General features: G+C 37.7%; 2 protein-coding genes across 3 annotated transcripts; both read left to right on the forward strand.

The window, feature by feature from the left end:
• Positions 1-1,223: 1,223 nt before the first annotated feature.
• Positions 1,224-6,198, forward strand: rps24 (ribosomal protein S24). Of its 2 annotated transcripts, none has more exons than XM_061745390.1 (5): positions 1,224-1,269; positions 1,886-1,951; positions 2,042-2,251; positions 3,661-3,774; positions 6,117-6,198. In XM_061745390.1, the coding sequence occupies exons 1-5, from the start codon at positions 1,267-1,269 to the stop codon at positions 6,117-6,119; spliced, it is 396 nt and encodes a 131-aa protein (XP_061601374.1). In that variant the 5' UTR covers positions 1,224-1,266; the 3' UTR covers positions 6,120-6,198. The 2 variants fall into 2 exon arrangements, with proteins under 2 accessions (XP_061601374.1, XP_061601375.1); XM_061745391.1 differs by lacking the exon at positions 6,117-6,198 and adding an exon at positions 5,639-5,649.
• Positions 6,199-7,471: 1,273 nt separating this feature from the next.
• LOC133463437 (SCAN domain-containing protein 3-like) lies at positions 7,472-10,196 on the forward strand. The gene is made up of 2 exons (XM_061744980.1): positions 7,472-7,704; positions 8,291-10,196. The coding sequence occupies exon 2, from the start codon at positions 8,310-8,312 to the stop codon at positions 10,140-10,142; it is 1,833 nt and encodes a 610-aa protein (XP_061600964.1). The 5' UTR covers positions 7,472-7,704; positions 8,291-8,309; the 3' UTR covers positions 10,143-10,196.
• Positions 10,197-11,800: the final 1,604 nt, after the last annotated feature.

Genomic DNA, 11,800 nt, shown 5'->3' on the forward strand with positions numbered 1-11,800 from the left:
GACGATGACTATAACAAATGGGATTTTGTGAAGTCATTATTGAGAAAAGGCTATTATTTTTTCTGTTTTAGTGAAAAAGCAGGAAATGTGCTAAAAAATAAAGAACTCTTTTCCTGCCTCAAAACTGTCATTTCATAGGCACTGATTACCTAAAAGTAAACTCTTTGTAAGCATTTAGTTGTTTCATCCACTTGTTTATTTATTCAGCAAATACCATGTCCTCCCTCATATCATCTTGTTTTGTTCATTGAATCGCGTCGAGAGAAGAGCAGAAGTTGATGCCTGGGGAACACGAGGGATGACATTTGAAAGCCAAATTTTTGTCCAAGAAAGGTAAATTAGTCCGGATATGAAGACAGTAAGTTTGTCCTAAAGCCCTCCCAATAGGTTTAACGAAGTTTGTGTGCCCAAAACTAATATTTTATATATATATATATATATATATATATATATATATATATATATACACACACACACACACACACACACAGGACTGTCTCAGAAAATTAGAATATTGTGAATATTGTGATAAAGTTCTTTATTTTCTGTTATGCAATTAAAAAAAAATAAAAAATGTCATACATTCTGGATTCATTACAAATCAACTGAAATATTGCAAGCCTTTTATTATTTTAATATTGCTGATTATGGTTTACAGTTTAAGATTAAGATTCCCAGAATATTACATTTTCTTGAGATAGGATATTTGAGTTTTCTTAAGCTGTAAGCCATGATCAGCAATATTAAAATAATAAAAGGCTTGCAATATTTCATTTGATTTGTAATGAATCCAGAATTTTTGTTTTTGTAATTGCATTACAGAAAATCACAATGTTCTAATTTTCTGAGACAGTCCTGTATGTATGTATGTATATATATATATATATATATATATATATATATATATATATATATATATATATATATATATATATATATATATATATATATACACTCTGATTTATTATTTTATTTTATGGTTTCCCACTATATTGTTTAAAAGTTTTAATATAATTTTGAAAAAGCTATATTTGTCTAAGTACTTGATTAAAATGATATAGTTCCTTCCTCTGTAATATTTCTCAGATACTACACTTTGCTTTTTCACGGTGATGTATGTTTACTGCCAATACATTTCGTCGAGTAAAATGTGTTTTTAAATCAGGCAATCCCTGTGCGCCTCTGCTGAATTTTCCGCAGGCATTAATCGGGCCGCCTGCTGGTCCTTCCTCCTTTTTTACGTCCCTGAGCGAGGCCGGCGTCAAGATGGTGAGTTGTTGTAAAAATTAAGCTTAAAATCCACGAATATCGCAGCCATCCGTTCACCAAAGCACACCATTTACACAGAATGTGATGCTCAAAGCTCTCACTGTTGTAAAACGACAATATTGACGATGTAAGAAACATTTTAGATGAAATACAGGCATGTTTCCGAGGCTAACTGAGTGTCATCAGTTCCGACTCCAAACACGCCGCGATAACCCGCTCTGAACGGATCTTTACACACGCTTTCTACATTTTTAGACTGTTTTATGTTCGTAGCGGACTATATTTATCTAAGGCGTGTGTTTGTTGACCTAGAGGTGGTGATTATGTGTTACTTTTAAACGTGTAGAGTTAGCCTGAAGGTGCCAGCGCTAGTTACACAGGTGCTGCAGCGAGGGCCGTCGATTGATCAATATCACATGTTGATCAGGTTTATACTGAGGCTGGAAAGAAACGTTTAGGTTTCCAGATTTATTTCTTTATTGACATGTTGGATAGTCTCGTAGTTGGAGGTAATGCTACAGCTCGGGGGACGTGAGAGAAATGGCTGAACTCACTGGCAGAGCTTTTGTTTATACTTATCAATAATCAATTATCTCCTTTTTTCTCTCATCACCAGAATGACACAGTAACAGTCAGGACCCGCAAGTTCATGACAAACCGGCTGCTTCAGAGGAAGCAAATGGTAAGGCTTAATGCATGCTGCTACTGTTGTTATTTCTTGTCATCAAACTTGTTCAAAGACTCATTTATGCACCATGGCTTGTGTTTGCAGGTTGTCGATGTCCTCCATCCTGGAAAGGCCACAGTCCCCAAGACTGAAATCAGGGAGAAGCTTGCCAAGATGTACAAGACCACCCCTGACGTGGTGTTCGTCTTTGGCTTCAGGACTCAGTTCGGTGGTGGAAAGACAACAGGCTTTGCCATGGTCTACGACTCTTTAGACTATGCCAAGAAGAATGAGCCCAAACACAGACTTGCCAGGGTGAGTTTGGAGCCGTTTGCATGTTTGTGTGAAGAGGTCAAGTGTTTTGAAATGTGTTTATATACCCCCCCCCCCTTTTTTTTTTTTTACTTACCTGGCCGTGGGTCATATGGTACCGGGCCGCACAGAGAGAAAAAGTAATGTCTGTAGCCCCGACTGATGATGGATGACTCTCAAACTGATGGTTCACAATGTTTTTATTCCTTGGATGTAAATACACTGCAAACACACCTTAAGAGCTATAAAGGAATAAAATAAAATACAGTTAGTCTTTTTACATTCATATAAGTTTCATTTAACTTGAATGCAGACCGACGCAGCTGCTCGGTCGGCTACCGTTAACCACAATACGTGAATAACCATGGCAACCAAACTCATGATGGACATAAATACGGCATGAAATTTTGCAAAGAAAACCAATCCTTATCAGCAGGTGCTTTTTGTGTCAGTTAGGCACCGCTTTAGCATTCCCGACACTCGTTTAGTCTTTCAGACACACTTTCTACTGCCGTTAGGTAATTTACAATTTCCATGATTTTATTTTTTCGAAAATGTTTTATTATTATCATAGAGAAAATAGCACAGTTTTTAATGCCGATCTTGTCATTTTATTTAGTTTCAGCTACACCTTTAGATTGGGCCGTGAAAATATTGTCTGATATTAAACTGGTCCGCGGTTCAGAAAAGGTTGGGGACCACTGCTCTAGCACACAAAATGTCATGTTATGCATGTCACATGGCGTTCTCTGGGAAATGTGTTTTAATTTAAGAGCTTTGTGTTTAATCTGGTGGCTCATAATGCTTAAATTGGACAAATATAGTTATAATAGAGTTGTCAGCTAATGGATGTGAGTCATTTTGCCTTTTACATTTTAATTATCAGTAGAATTAGCTGAGTTAGGAAAATTTGATGTCATGTAAAACTGTAAAGAGAGAAAATGATACTGTACTTGGATTATAGACCGAATTGTTGGGAAAGATTTAGAAAATATGTGGTTAATTTGTGAAGCTTATCTGACTGACTTTTTAGGCCAAAGACCTGAAAATATTCCAGTAATTCATGATTCTATATAGATTTTAACAGTTAGGTTGCTTATTTTAAATGATCTCAATAAAAGTGGGTGGAATAGCAAAATTAACACCTCCATTTACTACTTTTCTGCTGTTGGGATACATTTAATTTTTTCCGCCTTTTTTTTATTTTAGTACTATTTTACCATCTGAAAAATCCGATTGTCTTTTTTTTCTTTTATCTTAAATTTCTTTAAAGAGTTATGTCATTAAATTTTACTTGGTAATCTTTTTTTGAAAAGTCACTTCACATTTACCTGACGACTATGGGATGTGAGGTATCCTGAACAGTTGGGAGTATTGTACAACATTTTAACTTTCTTTTTTTTGTTCCCCAGCACGGACTGTACGAGAAAAAGAAGACCTCAAGAAAACAGCGCAAAGAACGCAAGAACAGAATGAAGAAAGTACGAGGTATCAAGAAGGCCAGTGTTGGCGCTGCTGGCAAGAAGGTATTGTAATCTAAATTTGTGTTGAATGTTCTTTACTGTATTTTCAAATTTAACTGGAATTTTCTCTTAGAATTAATACTCTTGTGTTAATAGCGACAGTGTTTTCTCCCCTAATCCAGGCAAATACAATGCTGAAGTTAGAAAGGACATCATGTATAATTCTTTCTTGAATTTTCATTGTTCACCTGGTCTTTTGCGATCCTGTTAATCTTTGTTTCCCCCACTGCTCTTTTACCGCTTTAATTTCCTTTTCCATCTTTCCAATTGTATCAAATTGTCTTCGGAAACTGTAGAAGGTAAATTTTGTCCATAAGTAGACTAACTACAGTGTGCAGATAATCCAGGACCCTAGATGGTAGCTAACTCCTGCCTTTATACCCTTAACGCCAGAGTTGTTCCAATTCCAATATCAGCACCGGAAATACCTGCAAATTTAGTCTTTTTAAAAAAAAAAAAAGACCTAGCCTTCTAGGTGGTACAATGTTGACAAAATAGCACTATCTTGCAAAATTCCAAATGAAAAAAGCGACAAACTCATTATGCAAGGCTGCGGTTTCCAGAGGTAGTACGAATGCTGCTGCACATAGGAGCGAACCTTACTGAGCTTTGTAGGAACCATCATGTGGAAGAAGCCTAAGTTTATTAAACTAAAGGAAAAAAAACAGACAACCCAGAGCAGCAAACTGTGAAGTTGTTTTTTCAGAAGTGAGGATGATTTTCCAAAGAAAGGCCTTAGCAGTAACAGACAGAACTCATCATCCTGGATGACCCGCCTCCGTTGGCCAAACAGTGCCAGACTGAACATATTTAGTGTAAACTAAAGGAAGTGCTGGCAGTCAACCTTACACTGGATAATTGGACCTACATAATGTTAAGATACATAAATTAGTTTTTTTTTTTTTTTTTTTTTACTTGACAGATTTAGGCTTAATTTAATAATAATTCCTTTATTTTAAATGGACTGTCATACTAGATGGATGAAAATGCTATATGGTCAGTGGTCATTATTGTTTGCATGTGCTTAAGCTAAACCAGACCTCAACCCAACAATGACAGTCAATCACCTTACAATGACAATCATAGAAGATTAGTTGTAAATATTAAGAGGAAAAAAAACTGGTATGGAATCTGATATCTATATCGGCTAATGCCTAAAGCCCCAGTATCATAACTGGTATCATAAAATGAATAATGGTATTGGAACATCTCTGCTTAACCTCCCATATATTAAGGAGCCAAAGCTTCATTGAATCCCCTCTGGATGCTTATGCTGTATCCAGTATTGAAAGGATTTCACCCACTGGTTTATACTTGCCTAACTATTCCTTCCCCCAGTACTAACGATGAACAGAGTGGTCTTGTAAACCATGGTTTTTTTTTTTTTTTTTAGAAATAAAGTGTGAGAAAATCCTCTAATCAGTTAATGAAATCATAAAAAGTACTAATAGGTGGCATACCCTTCTTTAGTTAGTTAGTTTTTGTTTTTTAGAGCACCTTGTGTACTCCTTTATCACCCGACAGTCACTCACCCATTCATAGAATAGGTCTCTGAATTTGAATGTGTTTAATAGCATACTAGTCCATCTTTAATAACTGCAGCTCAGCTGCCTGGTCAAACATTACCAGCTGTTTTCTACAGTGTATTTCCTTTTGAATGTGGTGCATGCAGCCATTGTCAGACCTTTCAGCGATCTTTTTAATTTGATGTTTACATATTCACCATGTTAACATTATTTTGTTCCATCTTTTGTTCTTGGCGTTGCTTCCCATGGATTTCTTTTGCAGAAATGAGGTGTCGGTTTGCAGGTATAGAAGCAGAACAAGCATGGTGTGCTATTGTGTTGCACATCCTAAGTGATAGACTTGAGCTGTGCATGTCGTTCTATGTTTCCCACCAGTTTTTCCTTAGTTTCCTCTCCCTTTCCCATGTTTCAAACTCCTGGATAGTCAAGTTTTTCCACCACCCCAGTTACCGTACAACTCTGTCTCTGCTGTAATGGATATATCCTGTAGGCTTTACCCTCTCTGACTTAAATGTATACTGTCTCAGGTTTTTGACGGTGAAACCTTTAGTAAATACAAACTGAGTGAAGCATGTGGATCTTAGTTTTTGGTGTGCGTGTTGGCTGGGCTGAACTAAAAGACTAGCAGTGTGTGAATTTTACACTGAAAATTGGGTTCTTGAAAGTTATAACGGTACTCTGAACTGCTGAGTTTGAAATTACCATTAACAATTTGCTTGTATTACATTTTCAGCTAAACTCTTAAATTGTAAATATATTACTCTTGCAGTAGCAGTAACATGTTTTGGTATTGATGTTTCTTTTTTTTTTTTCTTGCAGTGAGCCTGTGCAACCCGGCTGGTCTCCGTGCTCAAGATGTTCTTGTATATTGTCAACAAATAAAATTTTGGGGAAAAAAAACTATCTGTGTCTGCATTTATTTGAACAACCATTTTCTGATGTATGCGTTTATGCATTATATCCTATTAACTCATGGTCTAAAAACTACTTTAAGGTGTCTGATAAAGTCCATCTTCATGGTCTCTGGCTCTTGCCATTGTTACCATTCCTCAAGTTGTCTGCAACTGCAAAAATCGTATCTAGCTCTGATCTGGGACTCAATCTATGTAGAGGAAAGCAGCCTGAATATTATATTCATTAAGATAATAAAAAATAGAGTTATCTTCAGTCAGCTCATTTTAGTTCCTTTTTTAGTATCAAGCATAGTTGTAGCTCAGGCACATATCCGGACTAGTCAACCCTTCATGTTTATTGCATTGTAAATGTTGAAAGCATGTAAGCTTTGTACATTTAAAAACTTGGTTTACCAGGAAGTCCTATAAGAAAAATAAACTATTTTAAAGCCATTTAGGGGCACCAGAACAAATAATTAACCTGTACAGGGTTTCCGCGGGGTTTTAAAAAGTGATAAATTAAAATTGCCAAATTTAAGGCCATTAAAAGTGTTAAATTCACTGTCAGAGGTTTTTTTTTTTTTTAATTGGTATTATTTTTTACCTTTTACATTTTAAGCAGTCTATTTTATTGTCATTCACAAAGTGAAATAAATGTGAAACATCTGGTCAACATCAATGAGTCTATAAATCTGTTCTGTATAGTGTTCTATATTTCAAAATATGTATTAATGTTAAAAGGTCCGTGATTAACGCTTAATGTTGTGACAGTTTAAAAAAAAAATCTGAAGGTATTAAATTGGTATTAAATTTAACATAAGGATTGCTGTATAAACCCTGCTGTATAAATACAAGAGCAGAGAAGGCGATTAAAACGTCATAAATTTTAAATAAATGTAATCCACTTTTACCAGTTGTCAGCATGAAATTGTTTGTAGCCAGGATTGTACACAACTTGCATCGGCATCAGTGTATTATTTTTCTGGCACAGTTTCCACAACTAAACAAAGCTCAGGTAAAAGCGCAGTTAACTTGAACCTTTCCTGACTAACATCCAGTGGGGCTGCTGTCATTCATAAAAAGACATGCAAGAATGTCTGTTTCCATCCATTTCTCTGATATTGATCCAGGACGGTGATTCTTAACCATAGGGCCGCGAGCGCCCCCTAGAGGGCAAGAAAATTCTGTTTTTTACGTGTGGGCCGCGGGACTGCATAACCACTCCCGACCATGTGGGGGCGCTAATGCACTAGTCAGTTGTTACTGACTGCCAGCCGGTGGAGGAGGGAACCAAGAGGAAGGAGACGGGGAGCTCTATAAAAGAGGAGAATAACAAGCCACTCAGCTACAGTAGCTGCACGACCCGTGTAATAGTGAGGTGTGTTTTTACGGAGAAGACCCTTTATTTTGAACAAAGTAAGTTTAAATCCGCCAGGATCAAGGATCGATTACTTGGTCTGCGCCACCAACGGGGAGAGAAGGCGCGGCGGGATCATTTATCCTTTATTTTCCAGGTATGTGTTAAATTAGTTTAACTGTGGAACGGTACTCAATAATTTCTTAATGTTTTAGCTTCGAGGAGAATATTTTTGTGATGTTTTATTAAGTTAAAAAGTATATTTTCTTTTGTTCGAGAGTAAACACGTGCGTTTGCCGCCATCTTGTGGAATTACTCAATGCTGACATGCGTTGTGCATGAGTGAACGTATTTTATTACATTTCGTTAAGGCAAAGACTATTTGTTCATGTTAATTGTTTAGTTTTTGTATTAATAAGGTGAATTTCCCTGAGATAAAGTTAATTTTCACAAGACTTATTGACGGTAATGAGCTAATAAGAAATTGTTTGTTGCTTGTAGGCTGTATTATTTTGTTGCTTTATTAAGGTTTTGGTTTGACTGTATTTTACCATTTGTGTACTGCAGGTTAAACTTAAAGTAACTTAAGTGTGCAGTTTACAGATATGATTTAAAATATGATTTAAACTTAACAGTTTGCACAGAAGTGTTGATGTAAAATGTGATTTTAAAAAGATAACTAAAAGCTCTGGTTTGAGGAAACACTTTATCACTGGTCTGATCATTTATCCTTTGTTTTCCAGTGCAACATACGCCAACACGATGGAGAAATCTTTAAAACGGGAAAATGAAGACGACAACCCCACCAAAAGTAAATTCATGCGCAAGTACAATCCGGACTTCATCAAGTACGGCTTTGTAAACGGAGGTAGCGCGGCGGTGCCGAGAGCCCAGTGTGTGGAGTGTGGAATAACTCTATCCAACGAAGCTCTGAAGCCCTCAAAACTACAGCGGCATCTAGAGACCAAGCATCCGACGCTTGTGGGAAAGCCGGTGGAATTTTTCAAGAGAAAAGAAGATGAGTTGCAGATGGAAAAAGAATCTATCGTGTCACCGACTGGTGCCTCTAAATGTGTATTGAAAGCTAGCTACCTCGAAACCAGACGTTTGGCACTGGGTAAGAAATCTTTCACCATAGCAGAGGAGTTGGTTCTGCCTTGTGCTATTGATATGTGCCGTGAAATGATCGGAGAGGCCGCTGCAAACAAGTTGCTCACCATCCCACTCTCAACTGACATAGAGGACATGGCCTCAGACATACAGCAACAACTCATTGAAAGAGTAAAAAGTAGCCCATTTTTCTCTTTGCAACTTGACGAGTGCACTGATGTCACGAATGCTACACTGCTGCTGGTTTTTGTTCGCTATCGCATGGACAATAGTTTGCACGAAGACATGCTGTTTTGTCGAGAGCTAACAGGAACTACGGCTCAGGAATGTTTCCACTGCATTGATAACTACTTCAGTGAGAACGGCATGGACTGGCAGAACTGTGTCGGGGTGTGCAGTGACGGTGCAGCATCAATGACTGGCAAGCATCACGGCGTCATCGTACAGATTCTCAATCGTGCACCAGAAGCTAAATGGACACACTGTTTTCTCCACTGTGAAAGCCTTGCAGCAAAAGCGATGTCAGAGTTCCAAGAGGTGATGGATGTAAGTGTGAACACCATCAACTTTATTAAAAACAATGCTGTGAACTCCAGATGTTTTGCTAAACTTTGTGAGGACATGCAAGCAGATCACATCCAGCTGCTCCATCACAGTGAAGTGAGATGGCTCTCAACAGGACTGGTCCTCAACCGTCTGTTTGAAATGAGGAAAGAGGTCTTCTCATTTCTCACTGAGAGAAAATATCCTCATGCAGATCACTTTGCCAACACAAAGTTCACAGCAAAACTTGCCTACCTCTGTGACATTTTTTCACGACTGAACCAGCTGAACATCTCACTTCAAAGAAGAAGCAGCAACATATTTGTTGTTGCAGACAAAGTTCAAGCTTTCAAGAGGAGTCTTGCTTTGTGGACCAAGAGGACCCAGGAAAAGAGAATGGACATGTTTCCACTTTTGTCTGAGATTTTGGAAGACTTCCCCCATGTAAATATCAGTGACTCAGTCTCTCAGCACCTCTCACAACTGGCAGAGAAATTTGATGACTACTTTCCTGAGGATCCCAGAGAGGGACACATGTGGATTTTGGACCCGTTTTCTGTGGATCCCACTGCAAATGATGTTGCTTTGCCCTCATATCTGGAATCCCAGCTTCTGGAAGTTTCCACCGACAGCACTTTAAAGTTGCAGTGGGGCAAACTGGACCTGGACTCCTTCTGGATTGCTGTCTCAAGGCAGTACCCATGTCTTGCACTGAGGGCTGTGAAACAACTCCTCCCATTCACAACTACGTACCTGTGTGAGTCAGGATTCTCCATCGTGGCCACAACTAAGACCAAAGCCGGAAACAAACTCAGAGCAACGCTGGAGGCGACTCTGAGAGTGAGCCTTTCCCCCATTCCACCCAGACTGGACTTGATTGTGTCTCAGAGGCAGGCCCAAGTGTCTTATCAAGAGGTGAAGATAAAAGAGGAAATTGTATAATTGTTATTATTATTGTTCATATGAAAGAAAATAAAGATTCTTCTGGTTCTGCCATGCACAAATATAGTTTCATTTGCACTTTATTTAAATTTTATTTACGGTTTATTTAATTTAAAAACATTATTTTGAATGTATTTATTTTACTTTTTATTAATGATAATGGCTCTGTTTTATATAGGGCCCTTCAAGGCACCCAGAGCGCTTTTTACAGAGACCATTATTAATTCCTACACATTCTCACCGGTGGTGGTAGCTACGTTTGTAGCCCCAGCTGCCCTGCAGACTGACAGAAGCGTCAGTCGGCCCCTCCGACCACCACCAAACATTCAAACGGGGCAAGGTGGGTAAGGTGTCTTGCCCAAGGACACTATGACAGCAACTGGGACGGAGCGGGATTTGAACCGCCAACCTTCCGATCATTGGACGACCCGTTCTACTGCCGCCCATTGATTTATTTATATGTATATATATATATATATATATATATATTTATTTATTTATTTATTTATTTTTTTTTTTTTTATTTGGAGTCCTTCCTTTTTCTTATTTAAGTAAAATCGAATTATTCTTTTTTTATTAATAACCCTGAACTGATTGATTTGTTCTATAAATCAAGCCTGACGTGTGCATGTTAACATTGACATGTTTCATAAAGGTTTTTGTCTGGGCCCTGGGCCGCTCTGTACTGAAAAAAATTGGGCCTCAAGGTCAGAAAGGTTAAGAAACCCTGAAAGCAGCCTGAAAGCAACCTGCAATTCATTAAGATAATAAAAAATAGTTTTATCTTCAGTCAGCTCATTTTAGTTCCTTTTTTAGTATCAAGCATAGTTGTAGCTCAGGCATCTATCGGACTAGTCAACCCTTCATGTTTATTGCATTGTAAATGTTGAAAGCGTGTAAGCTTTGTACATTTAAAAACTTTGTTTACCAGGAAGTACTATAAGAAAAAAAAAATCTACTTTAAAGCCATTTAGGGGCACCAGAACAAAGAATTAAACTGTATAAATACAAGAGCAGAGAAGGCGATTAAAACGTCATAAATAATTTAAAATAAATGTAATCCACTTTTACCAGTTGTCAGCATGGAATTGTTTGTAGCCAGGATTGTACACAACTTGCATCGGCATCAGTGTATTATATTTCTGGCACAGTTTCCACAACTAAACAAATCTCAGGTAAAAGCGCAGTTAACTTGAACCTTTCCTGACTAACATCCAGTGGTGCTGCGGTCATTCATAAAAAGACATGCAAGAATGTCTGTTTCCATCCATTTCTCTGATATTGATCTGGGAAATGTTATACATGCAATGCTTTATATTTTGTTCGCAATAACCTCAGTTTTCTTTAACTTCGACCTCAGATCAGTAAAACATTTGCAAATGCTGATTTAAAATTGCCAGTTGTAGTAACGGAAACAGCCACACGATGACGCTCTTTACTGAAGGAAAAGTATAAGGGCAAGGTTCACTGAAGCGTTACAAGATTAAAAATTTACCTGTCGGCATGAATTCTTCCCTGCTAATCCAAATAATCGTACGAAGAATCTTGAAGTGACCAAATGCCACTATTACACAGCCTCTGTCTCAACTCATCCTTTCCTGTTTATAAATAAACACTGTTTGGAGTACAATAGATATCCCTCTTTGTCGGCTGACCTT

The sequence above is a fragment of the Cololabis saira genome, chromosome 17 (genome assembly GCF_033807715.1).
Source record: "Cololabis saira isolate AMF1-May2022 chromosome 17, fColSai1.1, whole genome shotgun sequence".
NCBI classification, from domain to species: domain Eukaryota; kingdom Metazoa; phylum Chordata; class Actinopteri; order Beloniformes; family Belonidae; genus Cololabis; species Cololabis saira.

What these genes read in the sequence shown, in the direction of transcription:
- rps24 (XM_061745390.1), top strand. An exon ending in TGCTTCAGAGGAAGCAAATG is followed by an intron (nt 1,952 to 2,041) that starts GTAAGGCTTAAT and finishes TTGTGTTTGCAG; the next exon opens with GTTGTCGATGTCCTCCATCC. An exon ending in CCAAACACAGACTTGCCAGG is followed by an intron (nt 2,252 to 3,660) that starts GTGAGTTTGGAG and finishes TTTGTTCCCCAG; the next exon opens with CACGGACTGTACGAGAAAAA.
- LOC133463437 (XM_061744980.1), top strand. Translation starts at nt 8,310, where the DNA reads ATGGAGAAATCTTTAAAACGGGAAAATGAAGACGACAACCCCACCAAA.